The sequence below is a fragment of the Sesamum indicum genome, linkage group LG11 (assembly GCF_026168435.1).
Source record: "Sesamum indicum cultivar Baizhima isolate 11 linkage group LG11, ASM2616843v1, whole genome shotgun sequence".
In the NCBI taxonomy this organism is placed as follows: Eukaryota; Viridiplantae; Streptophyta; class Magnoliopsida; order Lamiales; family Pedaliaceae; genus Sesamum; species Sesamum indicum.
In genome coordinates, this window is record NC_142667.1 from 13,711,687 (window position 1) to 13,731,652 (window position 19,966).

At 34.1% G+C, this 19,966-nt stretch overlaps 2 protein-coding genes across 3 annotated transcripts; one reads left to right on the forward strand and one right to left on the reverse strand.

Annotated features, from left to right (window-relative positions):
* The first annotated feature begins 788 nt into the window (after nucleotides 1-788).
* On the forward strand, nucleotides 789-2,925 carry LOC105174038 (beta-fructofuranosidase, insoluble isoenzyme 1). Its single transcript, XM_011096001.3, has 5 exons — nucleotides 789-1,643; nucleotides 1,741-1,899; nucleotides 1,996-2,240; nucleotides 2,332-2,449; nucleotides 2,519-2,925. Exons 1-5 carry the CDS (start codon nucleotides 789-791, stop codon nucleotides 2,702-2,704), a joined length of 1,563 nt encoding a protein of 520 aa, XP_011094303.2. The 3' UTR covers nucleotides 2,705-2,925.
* Nucleotides 2,926-9,692: 6,767 nt separating this feature from the next.
* On the reverse strand, nucleotides 9,693-18,642 carry LOC148785116 (uncharacterized). Of its 2 annotated transcripts, XM_088875183.1 has the most exons (5): nucleotides 18,559-18,642; nucleotides 17,822-17,887; nucleotides 16,993-17,051; nucleotides 15,324-16,602; nucleotides 9,693-9,922 (listed from the first exon to the last, which is right to left on the reverse strand). In XM_088875183.1, the coding sequence occupies exons 4-5, from the start codon at nucleotides 16,599-16,601 to the stop codon at nucleotides 9,917-9,919; spliced, it is 1,284 nt and encodes a 427-aa protein (XP_088731309.1). In that variant the 5' UTR covers nucleotide 16,602; nucleotides 16,993-17,051; nucleotides 17,822-17,887; nucleotides 18,559-18,642; the 3' UTR covers nucleotides 9,693-9,916. The 2 variants fall into 2 exon arrangements, with proteins under 2 accessions (XP_088731309.1, XP_088731308.1); XM_088875182.1 differs by having other exon boundaries at nucleotides 15,324-17,051.
* Between the last annotated feature and the right edge of the window lie 1,324 nt (nucleotides 18,643-19,966).

The window sequence follows — 19,966 nt, forward strand, 5'->3', positions numbered from 1 at the left end:
GCGTCGAAGCATCCCACAAGGTTTTCAGGCAGTTGGAATCTGTGTCTGCTGTTGATGTGACGAAAGAACACAGAACTGGATATCATTTCCAGCCCCTCAAACATTGGATTAACGGTAATTTCCTCTATCTGATCTATCGTACAGAGTATAATTGATCATTTTCCTTTTGTAGCACTCAATGCATGTCACTATAAGGAAGTGACTCAACAACAACGAAAAAAAATCAACTAATTAATAAGTAAAATTTTCATTGCTAATTTAAGAAATTTAGGGTAAAATACTCTTTAGTCCCATAAAATAAGGTTAGAATTTGTTTCGGTATCACAACAGCATATGTCGCTTTTAATTCCATAAAACTCATAATCACTTATTGTTAATCCCAAAAAGTCACGCGCTTTGTGGTTTTTGAACTAAAAAGACGTTGTAATTTTTAGTGCTTATTACTTCAGTGGTAATTTTGATATTAATTTTTTTATAATTATTGAGTTATTTTCTTGTAGTATGTAGAGATATAATATAAAATATAGCTTCGAAGCTTATATATATATTTATATTTCAAGAACATAAAGAAAAGGCCATTTCATTTTCGTTAGGTATTAGGGCATGCATTCTCTTCGATTAATTGACTGTTGTATTGATGACTTGATCATATGTTTCTTTTTCATGTGTCCCGGCGGGTGATTCAATGAACCATCATCAGATCCAAATGGTGGGTATAATTCTTGCCTTTTTTTTCTAAGCCATTAATTTCTTGCAACTTACTCTCTTTCCAATTCACCACAGGACCAATGTATTTCAATGGATACTATCATCTGTTTTATCAGTACAATCCAAAAGGTGCTGTGTGGGGCAATATTGTTTGGGCTCATTCAGTCTCAAAGGATTTGATTAACTGGAAGAAAGTAGAACATGCAATTTACCCTTCAAAGCCCTTTGATGAATATGGTTGTTGGTCAGGCTCAGCCACAGTCCTCCCTGGAAACAAGCCCGTTATTCTGTACACTGGAATCGTTGATGACAAACAAACACAGGTCCAAAACTATGCTGTTCCAGCCGATGTATCAGACCCATATCTCCGTGTGTGGATCAAGCCCGACAACAACCCATTGATCGTTGCGGATAATGAGGTTAACAAGACAGCATTCCGTGATCCAACTACAGCTTGGTTGGGCAAAGACGGGGAATGGAGAATTACGATCGGGGGCAGGAGATTTGACACAGGAATGTCCTTCTTGTACAAGAGTAAGGATTTCATGCGCTGGACCAAGGTTCAGCACCCATTGCATTCTACTGATGGGACTGGCAATTGGGAATGCCCTGATTTCTTCCCGGTACAAGTTAATGGCAAAATGGGGTTGGATACTTCTGCTACAGGCCCTGATGTGAAATATGTGTTCAAGGTCAGTCTTGATGTCACCAGATACGAGTATTACACGATAGGTACGTATAACAGTGAAGAAGACAAGTACATTCCTGATAAAGACATGGTTGATGGTTGGAATGGTTTGAGGTTGGACTACGGTAACTTTTATGCCTCGAAATCCTTCTTTGACCCAAGCAAGAATAGAAGGATCTTGTGGGGTTGGGCAAATGAGTCTGATACGACTGATAATGATGTTGAGAAGGGTTGGGCTGGTATCCAGGTATTGCATACGTTAATCAACAGCAATTCACTTGGAATTCCTAATTTTCACATAGAATTATGTATTCACATATCATGCATACTTTTTCGCTTTTCAGCTTATCCCGCGCACAATGGTGCTTGATCCCAACGGTAAACAATTATTGCAATGGCCCATTGAGGAATTAGAAACTCTAAGAAAGAACAAGGTGGAATTAAGCAACCAGGAGCTCAATAAGGGAGCAAAGGTCGAAATCAAAGGAATAACAGCTGCACAGGTATTACTTTTAACCATATACAACTACACATTTGCACTGTTGCGGTGCTGTTGAAGTGTAGACTAATCATCAGGCATGTTTCCGCATAAATGGCAGGCCGACGTTGATGTAACCTTCTCGTTCGACAACTTGGACAAGGCTGAGCCTTTTGATCCAAGCTGGGATAGATATAATGCACAAAAGCTTTGCAGCCAAAAGGGGTCAACAGTTGAAGGTGGATTAGGACCATTTGGGCTGTTGACATTGGCTTCAGAAAACTTGGAAGAATACACCCCCGTGTTCTTCAGAGTTTTCAAGGATCAAGAGAAGCACCTAGTCCTTTTGTGCTCTGATGCATCAAGGTATATATATATTGGAAACTTGTAATCTGCACCGGACTACAAATACCTAGTCTTGTTTCTTTCCTCTTATTTTATTCTTATCTGTTGACAGGTCCACCTTAAAAGATGGAAAATCCTCCATGAAGGACGGGAAAGATGCATACAGACCCTCATTCGCAGGATTTGTAGATGTAGAATTGAAAGACAAGAAGCTTTCTCTGAGGAGTTTGGTACGCATTTTACATATATATACTTGATTTGTCTATATACTAATCACCCCGGGTATTAATTTCTTGTAGATTGATAACTCTGTTGTGGAGACCTTTGGCGCGGGAGGAAAGACTTGCATCACATCTCGGGTTTATCCAACTCTAGCAATATACGACAAAGCACATTTATACGCTTTCAACAACGGCACTGAGACTGTCAGAATTGAGAAGTTGAATGCATGGAGTATGAGTAAGCCTGTACAGATGAATCACTGACGGATGCGCTAATTATCGCGTGGAGAAAGAGACAAAATTAGTTTTTTTTTTATTAGTATTAAGTTAACGAGAGTAGCCCAGTAAAGTACTTTACATATGTTTCTTGAGTAAGCTTTCTATTTTTGGTTTAGCCAACTAGGATCGATGTTGATGTCCAAATAAATTATAATTTTAGTTCTGTATGTTCTGAAAGATGGCGATTTGTGATCTTGTAACTAAGACCTTGGTAATTTTTTAGTTCTAGAATTTACTAATTTTGGACATTTTAAGTTCTTACGGCAAAAATTGACCTGAATTTTATAATTCAAAAAAAAAAATTGGAAATTTTATCCAATTTGGTAGAAAAGTTGCATGTGTCAGCTTATAAGTGGCAACACTCTAGCCAATTTAAAGAGAGATTAACAGGTTTTCCTATATATTGCATACAATTGGCCTGGTTTTCTCCCTCTCTGATCTGTTTTACAAATCGAAGTTAAAAGTTGAAGAAGAAATGGTTTACACAGTAGAATTTCATATACAAGAATTATTTCTTGTTCTCATTTTAATGGAAAATGATTTTTAGATGAACCTAAGGAATTCACCAACAAAATAATCTGTACTTTTTCCTTCAATACCGACCACATACACAAATATTTCCGAAATGTAAAATCTTACCGTAGTTAGAAGGGGGAAATCATCATACTCCGATTTTCAAACGTTAGCATTGTGAAGATGTAGCTTTCTTTCGCTTCAATATATTTTTAATTTGGAAAATTATTTGTTTAGTCTTTTAAGTTTGACTGGTATTAATTTTAGTCTTTTAAATTTATTCATTTTAATTTTAGTCCGATAACTATCAAAATTGCTTAGTTTTAGTTCTCTGACCCAATTTCGAATAATTTTATCCCTACACAGCTTTTCAAAAACAATTGTAGTCCGTATAAGAGTTTAAATTTATTGAAAAAATATCTTTTATATTACACTTAGAGTATTAGGAGGGAAAAGTATTATTTTAGTCCGCTAAGTATGCCTAATTTTAATTTTAGTCCGATAACTATGTCCATTTTTATTTAGGTCCACTAACTTACGAAATTGCTTACTTTAGGCAAATATTCTTCGAAGTAATTGAAATTTTAGGACTAAAACTGCCTAGAGTTTAATTACAGGATCATGACAGTCACTTCTTTAATATACAGGATTAAAATTATATTTTATTTTTCACAAGTCATCCTAATTGGCAGGAAAGTTTTTATTTTCGCTTAGACGAGCTTCAAAATACTAGAAATGCCAAATCAGCTCATTCGGAGCAAATTTGAGGACTTCAATAGCCAAAGTCCTTAAATTATGTATAATTAAATACATAATAGCATTAAATTGTCACTCTCATATTTAGTTATCTTTCAAGTACCAACCTAAGATGAATTCAGCCTATTATTTTACCCATGTGCATAGTATAGGATTGTAACATTCTATATTTCTAATAAATTAATATTTTATTATATCATACTTATTTCGTATTTATGCCAAGCTCTCCTTGAAATTTGTTTCAAAATATAATACAATACACTTGAATTGTTGATCAATAATATTGTGAAATATTTGAGTCAAATTTGTAGATGTTGTGTCGCGTTCTCAACTGATGATATGGTATCATTACTAGACTGGTCCTCTATCCAAGATATTGAGTTGATCTGAAAACAAAGGCAAGTTAGGCTTGCTAAGGTTCTAAAGTAAATCAAGTGGAGTTGATGATTCTTAATATTATAAACGCATACCTAACAAATGATGTTCATTAGGATTTTATAATGCTTCAAGAAGTGTACAAATCCGCGTGTCCTAAATGGTAATTATCATATGGTTTTAAGATTAATAGGTGTTAAGGTGGATCGGCGGATCGATCGGGTCAAGTACAACCCGATCTGGATAAAAAGGCCCAGATCATGATCCTATTTTGTTATTTTAGGACTTTTCTAGGGTAAAATAATTTTTTCAATGATTATCAATGATTTAACCTTTATCATTACTTCTCCACTTCTTTTAGTATAAATCATTTTCCAAACTGAAAGTTAGATTAAGATCTTCATAAATATTCACAATCAGCAGATTGGCGCATATTATTATATATAGACTTACATAACCTAACTATAATAAAAAATCGTTTCAATATTGAACATTAGATCAAGCTCTTCCGGAGCATTCACAATCATCCGACGATTTTAATAATTGAAACTCTGGAACAAACGATTTTACTTAAATCCATGTGTCTTAATGGTAATCATTGAATGTAGGAGCAATGACAGTTAAGAGGGGTCGGTTGCTTGGGTACAACCCAATACAGGAAAAAGTTCTTATTCGAATTAGGTTTAGTCGAACCAAATTAATCACATAATTATTTTTATTAAACTGTATCACACTTGCTATGTGGTTAGTTATTTTTCGTAAATTATACACTAATCACACCGCTTTTATGAAAAGAGGGTGCTCGAGAAATGGTCCAAGTGAAACTGATGAGCTTTTCTAAAAAAAAAATAATTTTTAGAAAAAATAAAAATAAAATAAAAAAATGGTTCTTGGTGAAAAAATTATTCATTAAATATTATATTGAAGTCCAAACTCCTGGAGTTGGTTTCTCTGATGAGCTCCAACAAAAAGGCTTTGGTGTGGGATTTCTGTCCGGTGTCCACTATACACAAATTTCAAAGTATTATTTTTTTTTGGTTTTATATTTAAAAATAATAATTTTAATTACATGGATTATCAATTAATCAATACTTCCAATGTCTTTAATGAAATTTCAAATGTCATGCTTATATATATGAACTAAGTTTTATATTTTATTTTTTATAACTCGGAATATACACCTCCCAACAATTCTAATTTAAAATTAGGTAAATAACAACTACCCTCTACGAGGTTTGGCACAATTGTAATACCCGCTCATTGTTTGAAAAAGAAATAGTTGTGTAGCCTTTAGACGATGTGGTGGAAATTACTACTTTATTCTTGTTGATTTTTAAAAATATATATATTTAACAAAATATAAAAAATCTTAGGGTGGGTAACATAAATAATCCATAAATCATATTGGTTCATAAAATATTTTTAAACATTCTAAAAATTAATAAACGTATAATTTATAATTTGAAAAGGGAATTTCGGTCCATTCACCATAAAAAAAATAAATGAAAACTTAATAGAACATAACGAAATGCACTCGTTGTTAGACGAGCATTAAAATCAGAAAGAATTTAACTATAATTTTTCAAACGAAACGAAGGTATATAAAATTGTACGTGAAACCTCGTTTGATGTTGTTGTAACATATCCATTAAAATTTGCAGCTTTGCCAAACGTGAGATATAGCCTGACCTAATAGTAAGCTCCAGAGCTAGCACACCTTACTTTGAACTTTTGAATTCCAGAAGCAATGAATGCCCTTAACTTAAAAGTGTGTGGCGCATAGTAGCAAAGATTGATCGCCACGGAAATAGAAATAGCTGCAGCACTTGTCAGATTAAGACTCTGGGCCATTTCCACTACCCAGCCCCCCTTCTTACCATGCGTCCACTACACATATTTGAGGTGGAATATTACTAGGTTGTACTAACTCTTTATTTTCCACTCAATAAATAGTTCCCCTCTACGGAATTAAAGGCAAAAATTACCAAAAAGAATTGACGCCAGATTAAAATGTGAACTCGGGTTGTCATAATTATATGCTGTGAGTAACTGTTGAAGTCCATCTAGTTAGTATTCATAGCCTCTTCTACGGATACACAACCAGACAACGTTTGCTAATCTTTACTTGAATTTTGGCAATAGCATAGTGTAGTGAACACTACGACAATCCCACTAGGGTGGTTTAATGTTGTTTCCAGGATACTCCATAATTATTCAGAATCCTTTGTTTGATAACTGTGCTTTTGCAATAAACAGCAAGGATACCCGTAATGTGTGTGTTTATTAATTTGTTAGTTTAGTTGTCTAGACAATTGATGGGCAGGCACATTGCTCATGTCCTGGCCATCTATTTTTTTACGAAAACTTTGATATTGGAGTAAATGTATCGAGTTTTCTGAATTTTTTGAATTATTTTAAAAATTCCGTAAAATAAATAATTAAAAATATTAAATTCATATCCCATAGAACCAAAAGTGTAATTTCACCCATATTCGTACCGATAAAGATAATTTAACCTTAGTCCCTTTTACTTTGTCACATTAATTATTTGGATGACATGATATAAAAAAATTCATCATTAGGAGAGTAACATCCTAAATTGGGTATGATAGCGTCACCCAAATCAATTCATTATGATAAAATAATAATTAACAAGATTGATTTTTTCTTCTTTCCCTAACGAAAAGTTGCCAAAAAGTGCACCAAAAACCCAATTTTCGAACCAAAATAATAAGAAGAAAATAGAAGCAAGGTGAAGACAAAAAGTGTAAAGTGGTGGGACATGTGTGATTCAAATGCGAGAGCAACAACTACACTTGTTAGAGTTCACTTTCACACGCATGAGAATGATTTCTTACCCGAAATACCTGCGGAGTTCACTTTTACGAGAAAGACAATGATTTCTTTCCTAATTTAAAACAAAGAATAAGAAGTTGTAGATTTATATAGAATGATGTGATGATCTTTTTTCATATCAGTTGGAAAGAATTCTTCAATTTCTTTATGCAATATGGCACTCAATCTTCCTTTTTAGCAATCAATTTTTGGGAAAGAAATTGGATTCACAACTGAATTGTATTAAAGTATAATTTAACTACTGATGCTTAGAAAGAAATACGTACATAAATAGTTGAATTAAGGTCGATTGAAGGTTCACATTGCAAGAGAGTATGCTCCCCTCGAACATTTATAGGATTTATTGTGTGAGACATGATCGATCAAGATCTATGCACATTGTAAAGACGTGCATGAATTGAATGAGAGAGAATAAGTTTATTATGGTCGATAGGCGAAGGAATTAATAACTAATGGAGCGAAAGCAATTGAAATTAAAGAATAATGAGAACACGTCTCCACTATTATTGAAACACGATATCGAAACTAAATATAGTTTATTGTTGGATGAATTTCTGAATAGAGTTATCGGCTAATTAAATGAAAAGAGTCATTACCTTTGTATAGATCAAACAAAATTGAAACTAACTAAAATTTGGACGGTCTCAAAAGCCCACAAGATTCGGTTCAACAATACCCTACCACAGTAGAAATATTCCAGAAAAATATTAGGCCCAAAGATAACAGAAAATAATAATGTAAAGTTGTATTGAAAAATAGATGATTTTAAAGAATTGCCCAAACAGTGATCAAAATGATGTAATTTTGCGATAATCGACGACCCCTTATGATAATTAAAACAGTGGGTGCCCCATCTCAAAAACGATGGATGACACATCCTGTAAATCCAATCGAATCAAAAATTACGATCGTTTAAAATTCAACCATCAAACAACGCAATCAAAGTGCCAAACTTTCAACTTACATTTACATTAACGCTTCAAAAATGCATTCCTCTCTTATTCTACAGACATGCCACTAAGTAGTGGGTTTCACTTTCATGTTAATGGGAATGATTTGTTTCCTCTTGGTATGGTATTTGTGTCGTCCAGGAATGTTTTGTTGTTGGCTTACAATTGTATAGTGGCATGTAAAGTTTGATGTCAAGAATCTAAGGTGGGCGCACTTTGTCCGTCTTGGGCAGTTTATGGTCCAGCTGCCTCCATGCAACCTGTAATCAAAGTGGGAATTTTCTTTTTGTTAAGTTATTTTTTAAAAAATATATATATATTTTTCGAATTGTCTTGTCATTAAATTTATCGAAAACCTTAATTTAGGTTTTACATGGTTTATGATGTGGAATATTTTGGTTAAATTGATTGGAAAATATTAAAATTGCTATAATTTTTAAAGTTACAGGACGAAATTGAAAATTTTAATTTAGGATAAATTACAACGACTTTCCCTGAGATTTTCATAATTACGAATACCTTCTCGTTTGAAAAATTACAAATACCCCTGATGTTTGATTAAATTATGCAATCCTTGAATGGAGGTATAAAATCACCAATTTTGCCCTTACTGTACTTTTTGTTTTTATAAAAAAATTAAAAACTTATAAAAAAATCAAATGGAGTAGATGACAAAATTTTAAAAAAATTATAAAAAAAAATTATATATTTAGTCCATAAAAAAATTAAAAAAAATAAAAAATAAAATTATAATTTTTAATCCACAATGACGTTTTGGTCAATTCACCACAAAAGATAGATGGAAACCTAATGGATTGGGCTAATTGCTAGACGTTCGTTAAAATCGGGGAGGGGGGCATTGATAATTTTTTAAATAATAAAGGAATATTTGTAACTATGCCAAACTTCAAGAAATGTTGTTTTAATTTACCTTTTAATTTAAACATGTCAAAATTGTCACCCTCTAACTTAGAAAACTAAAATTATTTTTTTCCATTCAAATATGTGTCGAGTTTCTTTCCAAAATATATATGTGAAAGCTTATTTTCTCTTATTATTGTTCTTTTTGCTTATTATAGTCAAATTATTATTAAAATCATTTTAGCAATTAATTATTTTCGTCCCCTAATTTCAGGTCATTCTCGTCTTAGTCTCTTAAGTTACTAGGGTTCCACTTTGGTCCCGTAAAACTGAAAAAATCTCAATTTTGGTACAAATTTAGTCGGAAAGTTGAGTCACTCGCCGAAAAAAGTCACATGCCAGGCATGTGGCTTTTTAAATTGGGGCTTGCATTGTGATTGGCCATCCTAAAAGGCTTAAAAGCAATTTTCGTCCCCTAACTTCAGGTAATTTTCGTTTTAGTTCCCTTTTTCCTGTGAAATTGGGATTTATCAGCAAATTTTGGATCAATGTTCTTGTAGCACCCCCTTCGCTACAAGGGCTATATCTATCCTAAATGTCATACTTATAGTAATCCCTGTGTTTATATATACAAATGCACATAATAATTTAATCCATATGAATACGTAACCCCAACGTCATAACAACATAATCAACCCACAACATCATATATACAAATCAAACACCTCGAGTAGTCCACCACAGTTAATATCCATTCCTACGTTCTCTTTATACAAACAAAATAAGATTTGTACTCTAGCTGACAAAAAGGAGAAACAGCATACTGGCCCGACCTGACTGAGTATAGTGCGTAGACCTATTCTTCAATAGTCAGATACCTCAAAGTCTACTCCTGAAAGAAAATGTCAACAGAGGGATGAGCCTGCCACTCAGTAAGTAAATAATCAGCTCTATCTATATATGTACATCAAACACAGCCCAAACATGACAAGTAGGCAACATGCATGGATTACAGTCAATTTAACTCCAACATAATCAATTGTAGTACACCACATAGCTATCTCACAATAAAATAATCAATTAAACTTCTTTTTCCCTAGTTTGCTTACCAGAAGGTGATATCGTGTTTTTCCCGTCAACTCAATCTCACCGTCATATAAATTTAAGTGAATCCCCTTGACAGCCGGCTCATCAATCTCATTTCGCATCATAGCTCTTTCAATTCGCATCATAGCTCTTTTCACATCACATCTTTTTCATATCGCATCAAAGCTCTTTTCATTTCATTTCTTTCTCATATCGCATCAAAGCTCTTTTTCATTTCATTTCGCCTTATAGGCTTTTCAACACGTCAAGGGGTATTCACGCCACAATTATATTCAATTTCCACCACTCCCTCATTTCCACATATCACCATTCTTGTAAGCAACTAGTAACGTAAAACAAAATCTCATTATATTCTTATTTTCAGACACCCACAACACAACATACAACAAACATGATATTCAACGTATTTTCTCGTTCCACGTACACAATCAAATCAAATCATCCAGCACTCATATACTTTCAGATAAATCCATGTCAGCATGAACCACAAAGTCATATAATAGTAATACCACAAATAAAAAGAACATATATAGATAATACTAATTATTTACTTACCTCAACCTCACAACGTTTCTTTTTATTCAATCGCTAATTGTCGGTCCTTTCACCTCACCCCGTATCCTATAATGAGTTATATCACATACAATTAATATATCGAGAATATTGTAATTTCTTTTAAATATAATATTAAATCTTATTCGTACGGATTTCCAATAATTCTTTAATATTCCACTTCTATCGAAATATGAATTTTCATTCTAGTTCTTCTCAATAACTAGACACTATAGGCTTCAATAAAAATATTTATAATTTATCAAATGATTCATAGGAATTTATTTAACTAAACCCCTTATACATTTATAACTATCATTTTTAATAACATCCTTAAATTAAATTATCATTAAAACCTCATTCTTCCTCTTTAACAATATATTATTTCTTAAGTATAGTTTTCGGAATATTTCTACGAATTTCTTATCAATTTCTCGCTATTATATAACTTAATTAAATAAAAATACGTAAAATTGCGTATTTAGTTAACAATTCCGATGGAATTATATAAAGTAGCTATAGCAATACTCAAATCTAATAAATTTAATAATCTAATCAACCAACGACATTATTTTTATATCCGATTCTATATTTAATTAGACACTATTTTAAATAGCCAAATCCGTAAAATATTTCGATTAAATAGTACATCGCTTAATATAATCAACATTTAATAAATGAACTAATTAAATAATATAATTATATAAATTAATAAAAATTAAAACTACAGTTTTGCGTACCTCTGCTTCTTTTCCTTTGATGTGTGTGTGTTGTGCAATGTGTGTATTGTGTTTATTTGTGTGTATGTGTTAAGAACAACAACAACAACAAACAACCAATTAAAAAGAAAGAGGAAAGTGAGGCGGTGGGTGGTGGCCCCACCTCCCACTCTCAACTCTTTCTCTCTCCTACTATGTGTATATATGTATATATATACATATTATTTTTATATATATAATATTATTATTATTTTATTTATTTAATTAAACTTTTCTCAAAATACCATTTACGTCCCTCCTAATGTTCTTAATTAATATAAATTGTCCCAAAATATTATAACGAACTCCAATTTAATTCATTCAAGTGTTATTATATTCCAATTATGACCCATAATTTATTTACTAATTAACTAAATTTTATAAAAATTTATCAATTAATCCCCCAATTATATATTATTATTTTTGGGGCGTCACAATTCTCCCCTCCTAATAAAAAATTTCGTCCTCGAAATTTAACTAACTTACCGGCTCAGGGAATAAATATGGGTATTTTTCCCTCATGTTCTCCTCAACTTCCCAAGTGGCTTCCCTTGGAGAATGATGACTCCACTTGACCTTCACCATTGGTATTTCTTTATTTCTCAATTTCTTTATACTCCGGTCCAGAATTTCCATTGGCTCTTCCACATGTGTCAATCCCTCTGATATCTCTATCTCTGGCTCATGCAAAATATGACTAGGATCAGATCGGTATCGCCGTAGCATAGAAACGTGAAACACGTTATGTATCTGCGATAATTCTGTCGGTAATGCTAACCGATAGGCTAGTGATCCAACTCGCTCCAGAATTTCATATGGCCCAATATATCTTGGACTCAACTTTCCCTGCTTCCCGAATCTCAAGATTCCTCTCCAAGGTGATACTTTTAGAAAAACTTTTTCCCCCACTTCGTATTCCATCTCTTTACGATGCTTATCGACGTAACTTTTCTGCCGATCATGTGCTGCTTTCAAACACTTTTTAACTGCTTTTATCTTGTCCACTGTTTCTTGAACTAACTCCGGCCCTTCAAGCTGTCTCAATCCCTCAATATCCCAACAGATCGGGCTTCGGCATTTTCTTCCATACAAAGCTTCATATGGAGCCATACCAATACTGGAATGAAAATTATTATTATAAGCAAATTCCATCAGTGGTAGATGATCATCCCAGTTTCCTCTGAATTCAATTACGCAGGCTCTCATCATATCTTCCAATGTCTGAATCGTCCTTTCTGACTGTCCATCCGTCTGAGGATGAAACGCTGTACTGAAATGCAATTTTGTACCTAGCGCCGTTTGCAAGCTTCCCCAGAAATGAGAAGTAAATCGAGGATCTCTATCAGAAACTATAGAGGTAGGAATACCATGTAATCTCACAATCTCTGAAACATATAATTCAGCGAGCTTATCCAAGGAATCATTTTGACGGATTGGCAAGAAATGTGCAGATTTAGTCAGTCTGTCAACAATCACCCAAACAGCATCATGTCTTCTGAATGTACGTGGTAACCCAATGACAAAATCCATAGTAATCTTTTCCCACTTCCATTCAGGTATAGTCAAAGGATGAAGTTTACCAGCTGGTGCTTGGTGTTCTGCTTTTACCTGCTGACAAGTTAAACATTTCGCTACGAACTCTGCCACATTTTTCTTCATTGTTGGCCACCAGTAATAGGGTCTCAAATTACGATACATCTTGGTACTGCCAGGATGCATAGCATACGGTGCATAGTGTGCCTCGTGCATAATTTCCATTCTCAACTCCTCTACGTTCGGCACGCATATACGTTTTCCATTAAACAATGTGTCATCTTCTTGGATTATAAATTGATCGCTCTTTCCTTTTTGCACCTTAGCTTTCATCCTCTGTAGATATGGATCTCTAGCCTGTGTATCTTTAATTTTATCCTTAAGGGAGGGCTTCACTTGTATCGTAGCTAGTAGAATATCACCACCAATGCTAAAGTGTACATCCATAGCTCTAAGGGCAGTCAAATACTCCATGTTATAGCAGATCATACCCGCAAGTTGGTCCACCGTCTTTCTACTCAAAGCATCTGCTATAATGTTTGCCTTCCCGGGATTATAGTCAATGGTGCAGTCATAATCCTTCAAAAGCTCCATCCACCTTCTTTGCCTCAAATTCAACTCTTTCTGTGTTGGGATATACTTCAGACTTTTATGATCTGTAAATATTTGAAACGTCTCCCCGTATAAATAATGCCTCCAGATCTTCAGTGCATGTACTATGGCTGCTAACTCCAGATCATGGGTCGGATAGTTAATCTCATGTGGCCTCAACTGCCTCGAAGCATAAGCTATAACTCTCCCATGCTGCATCAAAACACACCCAAGTCCTTGTCGTGAAGCGTCAGTAAATACCACATATCCTCCATCCCCAGACGGCAAAGCAAGGATAGGTGCTGAAGTGAGTCTCTTCTTCAACTCCTCAAAACTCTGAGCACATTTGTCATTCCAATTAAATGGTGCATTCTTCTTCAACAAGTTCGTCAGAGGTTTTGCGATTATAGAGAAGTCCTTTACAAATCTTCTATAATAACCAGTCAATCCTAGAAAACTCCGGATCTCCGACACATTTTTAGGTGGTTCCTATTCTAAAATAGCCTTAACTTTTGCTGGATCAGGTTGTACTCCTTCTTTGGAAACAACGTGCCCCAAAAAAGCAATTTCCTCCATCCAAAACTCACATTTGCTGAATTTACCATACAACTGTTTCTCTCTCAAGATCTGTAAAATTGTCCGTAAATGTTGTTCATGTTCCTCGGGACTACTCGAATATATCAAAATATCATCAATAAACACAATCACAAATTGATCAAGGAATGGTTGTAACGTCTTGTTCATCAGAGCCATGAAAGCTGCAGGGGCATTTGTCAATCCAAATGGCATAACGATAAATTCGTAGTGGCCATACCTGGTCCTGAAAGCTGTCTTTGGGATCGACTCTTCCTCAATCCGTAGTTGCCAATATCCTGACCTCAAATCAATTTTAGAGAACACAGTGGCACCCTTTAGCTGATCAAGCAGATCGTCAATTCGTGGCAGAGGATACTTGTTCTTGATTGTGATTCGGTTCAGCTGTCTATAATCAACACATAATCTCATACTCCCATCCTTCTTCTTTACAAACAGTACTGGTGCTCCCCACGGTGAAATACTAGGTCGGATGAACCCTTTATCCAATAGCTCTTCTAACTGCTTCTTCAACTCTTTCAATTCTGACGGAGCCATTCTATACGGTGCAATTGAAATAGGTGCTGCTCCAGGAATAGTATCTATTTCAAAGTCTACTTCTCGATGAGGTGGTAGTCCAGGTAATTCATCAGGAAAAACATCAGGAAATTCCTTCACCACTGGAACGTCTAATACACCCGGACTAACTTTCATGGTATCGTGCACACTAGCTAGGTACGCCTCACACCCTTCGTTAATTAGATTAAAAGCGGTCACAGCAGAAATTAAGCAGTTAGGTATCACTTTTCTTTCCCCCACTATAACCGTCTTCATCTGCCCATTGACTTCAACCATCACCTCTTTTGTTTGACAATCCACCAAAGCATGATTACTAGCTAACCAGTCCATCCCCAAAATGATATCAAATTCCCTAAGGTCTATTACAACCAGATCTGCATATAAAGTAACACCCTCCACCACTATTGGACAAGATCTCACCACCGTATTCACTAATACAAACCCACCAGCAGGCATAGAAACATGTAAATTATGTCCAAATGGTTCTATTTTAGCATGTACATGAGATGCAAAATCATGTGATATAAATGAACAAGTAGATTCTGGATCAATCAATACATGTGCACTAAAATCGCAAATAGGGAAGGAACCAGTGATAACCTCAGGTGCCGTAGGAGCTTGTTCTTTTGTGATTGCATACACCCTGGCTTGTGGTTGAGGCTGACTACTTTGTCCTGTTGACGTCATAGAAAGATTCCCGCTACCTCTACCACCTCTACCTCGTCCTCTGCTCGTACCTGCCCGTTGTGAGTTTTCCCCCACATTGCTAAACTCTGAAGTCTGAGGTCTTCTGGAATTATCCCTCCATGTAGGACAGTCCCTGATAATGTGTCCTGGTTGATGGCAACGATAACATTCAATTGGTTGAACTCCCCAACATTCACCAGTGTGTCTCCTACCGCAGTTAGCACAAGAGGGAATAGATCTCCCACTGAACGATCTGGCTGGACCCTGTTTTGCTCCAGATCTAACCGAAGTAGGCCCTCCTCTACTCGAAAATACTGAAGAAGACCTGCTAGTCTGACCTACTCCTCGGCCTCTGAACCAACCCCTCTGCGAACCAGAACCCCTAAAGTAAACTGCACCACTTTGTCCCGCTGTAGGATTCAGGTTACCTGTCAATTTCTTTCGTTTAGCTTCAGTTGAGCTCCTTTCAATGGATGTCTCCTCTGCCCTCAGTGCCGCTTCCAGCAGTGTACCATAACTTGGAGGTTTGATTGCTATTTTTTCCCGAATCTCAAGTCTCAACCCCCTTTCAAATCTGTCTCTTCTCAATTCATCAGTACTCACTTCTTCTGGGGCATATTTTGACAATCTCACAAATTGCAATTCATATTCAGCAACAGATAACTCATTCTGCTTTAATTCCAGGAATTCAACTTTTTTACGGTTTCTGTAGACTGGTGGAGTATATTTGTCAGCAAATTCTTTCAAGAAGTCATTCCACGTCAAAGTAACTGGTCGGTTCCTACTCCCTGGGACTGTTTCCCACCAATCTAAGGCATCTTTCTCCAGTAAGGACACTGCATACCTCAACTTTTGCTCAGAAGTACACTCGATCCTATACAACACCCTTTCCGTATTTCTCAGCCATTCCTCTGCTTCAGCAGGATCAATTGTACCGGCAAATACCTTCGCCCCCTGTCTCCTTACTATTTCATAATTTTTATCAATAACTGCATCATGTAGTTGTGATTTTGGCGATGGAGCCATCCTCTGCATCATTTCCATAAACTGTTGCATAAAAGGGTTTATTTCTCGTTGTGGGGCATTTCTATTTTGGAATTCTAACCCCTGATGTTCTAATCCTAAATCATGACCCTGCACAGACTCTATTGACTCAGTTGGGCCAGCAGCGTTTTCTCTTGACGCCTCCATCCTATATAAATTACACACATGGGAGTAAATTCCTAACATATACACCTTAAGTATAAAATAACATTTCATCTACTATCCCAAGGAAATCTAATCCCTGCTCTGATACCACCTAATGTAGCACCCCCTTCGCTACAAGGGCTATATCTATCCTAAATGTCATACTTATAGTAATCCCTGTGTTTATATATACAAATGCACATAATAATTTAATCCATATGAATACGTAACCCCAACGTCATAACAACATAATCAACCCACAACATCATATATACAAATCAAACACCTCGAGTAGTCCACCACAGTTAATATCCATTCCTACGTTCTCTTTATACAAACAAAATAAGATTTGTACTCTAGCTGACAAAAAGGAGAAACAGCATACTGGCCCGACCTGACTGAGTATAGTGCGTAGACCTATTCTTCAATAGTCAGATACCTCAAAGTCTACTCCTGAAAGAAAATGTCAACAGAGGGATGAGCCTGCCACTCAGTAAGTAAATAATCAGCTCTATCTATATATGTACATCAAACACAGCCCAAACATGACAAGTAGGCAACATGCATGGATTACAGTCAATTTAACTCCAACATAATCAATTGTAGTACACCACATAGCTATCTCACAATAAAATAATCAATTAAACTTCTTTTTCCCTAGTTTGCTTACCAGAAGGTGATATCGTGTTTTTCCCGTCAACTCAATCTCACCGTCATATAAATTTAAGTGAATCCCCTTGACAGCCGGCTCATCAATCTCATTTCGCATCATAGCTCTTTCAATTCGCATCATAGCTCTTTTCACATCACATCTTTTTCATATCGCATCAAAGCTCTTTTCATTTCATTTCTTTCTCATATCGCATCAAAGCTCTTTTTCATTTCATTTCGCCTTATAGGCTTTTCAACACGTCAAGGGGTATTCACGCCACAATTATATTCAATTTCCACCACTCCCTCATTTCCACATATCACCATTCTTGTAAGCAACTAGTAACGTAAAACAAAATCTCATTATATTCTTATTTTCAGACACCCACAACACAACATACAACAAACATGATATTCAACGTATTTTCTCGTTCCACGTACACAATCAAATCAAATCATCCAGCACTCATATACTTTCAGATAAATCCATGTCAGCATGAACCACAAAGTCATATAATAGTAATACCACAAATAAAAAGAACATATATAGATAATACTAATTATTTACTTACCTCAACCTCACAACGTTTCTTTTTATTCAATCGCTAATTGTCGGTCCTTTCACCTCACCCCGTATCCTATAATGAGTTATATCACATACAATTAATATATCGAGAATATTGTAATTTCTTTTAAATATAATATTAAATCTTATTCGTACGGATTTCCAATAATTCTTTAATATTCCACTTCTATCGAAATATGAATTTTCATTCTAGTTCTTCTCAATAACTAGACACTATAGGCTTCAATAAAAATATTTATAATTTATCAAATGATTCATAGGAATTTATTTAACTAAACCCCTTATACATTTATAACTATCATTTTTAATAACATCCTTAAATTAAATTATCATTAAAACCTCATTCTTCCTCTTTAACAATATATTATTTCTTAAGTATAGTTTTCGGAATATTTCTACGAATTTCTTATCAATTTCTCGCTATTATATAACTTAATTAAATAAAAATACGTAAAATTGCGTATTTAGTTAACAATTCCGATGGAATTATATAAAGTAGCTATAGCAATACTCAAATCTAATAAATTTAATAATCTAATCAACCAACGACATTATTTTTATATCCGATTCTATATTTAATTAGACACTATTTTAAATAGCCAAATCCGTAAAATATTCCGATTAAATAGTACATCGCTTAATATAATCAACATTTAATAAATGAACTAATTAAATAATATAATTATATAAATTAATAAAAATTAAAACTACAGTTTTGCGTACCTCTGCTTCTTTTCCTTTGATGTGTGTGTGTTGTGCAATGTGTGTATTGTGTTTATTTGTGTGTATGTGTTAAGAACAACAACAACAACAAACAACCAATTAAAAAGAAAGAGGAAAGTGAGGCGGTGGGTGGTGGCCCCACCTCCCACTCTCAACTCTTTCTCTCTCCTACTATGTGTATATATGTATATATATACATATTATTTTTATATATATAATATTATTATTATTTTATTTATTTAATTAAACTTTTCTCAAAATACCATTTACGTCCCTCCTAATGTTCTTAATTAATATAAATTGTCCCAAAATATTATAACGAACTCCAATTTAATTCATTCAAGTGTTATTATATTCCAATTATGACCCATAATTTATTTACTAATTAACTAAATTTTATAAAAATTTATCAATTAATCCCCCAATTATATATTATTATTTTTGGGGCGTCACAGTTCTACCCTTTTTTCTTAATTATTATTCTCAATTACAAAATTACAATTAAAACGATCAGAAAATGCCACCTCCAAAATTGTGAGACCAAAATGCATTTTTCCCTACACGTTTTCGAACTTTTTTCTCATTTTCTGTGTATAAATAGCAAGTAATTAGTACCTATCATGCCCATATCATTTTCTGGCCTTTCTATTAATTGAAAGTTGAATTTTCGTCCCAAGTTGTAGTATGGAGGACAATACTTGAAATAATTGCCATCGTATTGAATATTCATTCACCTAATTTTTTAATAACATTATGATTTCAATCTACAATAATCAATATACTGATCAATTATCAATATTAAATATTTATAAATAAATTAACAATTACGATTATTTTTTCCAATCCATCAAACCTTACCATTAGAATATATAGTGTCTCACTGATTTTCCATTTTTTTTTGTGATTTGTGTGTTTTTGGGATTGTGCTTTCCTTTTCTTTTTAGTTTCTCACATGAATATCTTTCTATATGTAGAAAAATAGAATGGTATTAATGACATAATTGTTACAAAATAAGAGTAGTGTGTGGTAACTGAGTGTGAATGAAATTCTTGTTCTACTACAATATATATTGTAATGCTTCTCAAGTTCGTACAAAGAGTGATGTAAATGTGATATCAACCAAGTACTCCTACTTCACAAGAATATTTGGAATAAAGAGAAAAATGTCGTTGCTATTATTATTTTTTGAATAAATAGATTACAATAATTAATATTAAATATTTATATTTAATAATTATCAAACAAATATTATTAAAGTAGACGACAAGAATTATTAAAATAAAATAACATTTTACATGTTAAAGAATTAAAACTTGAAGTTTGGGAATAAATAAAATCTTGACCAATTAAAGAATTAAAGGAAAAAAATTCACATAGGACCGACGAAGAATTTCCTTTCTTGGACCT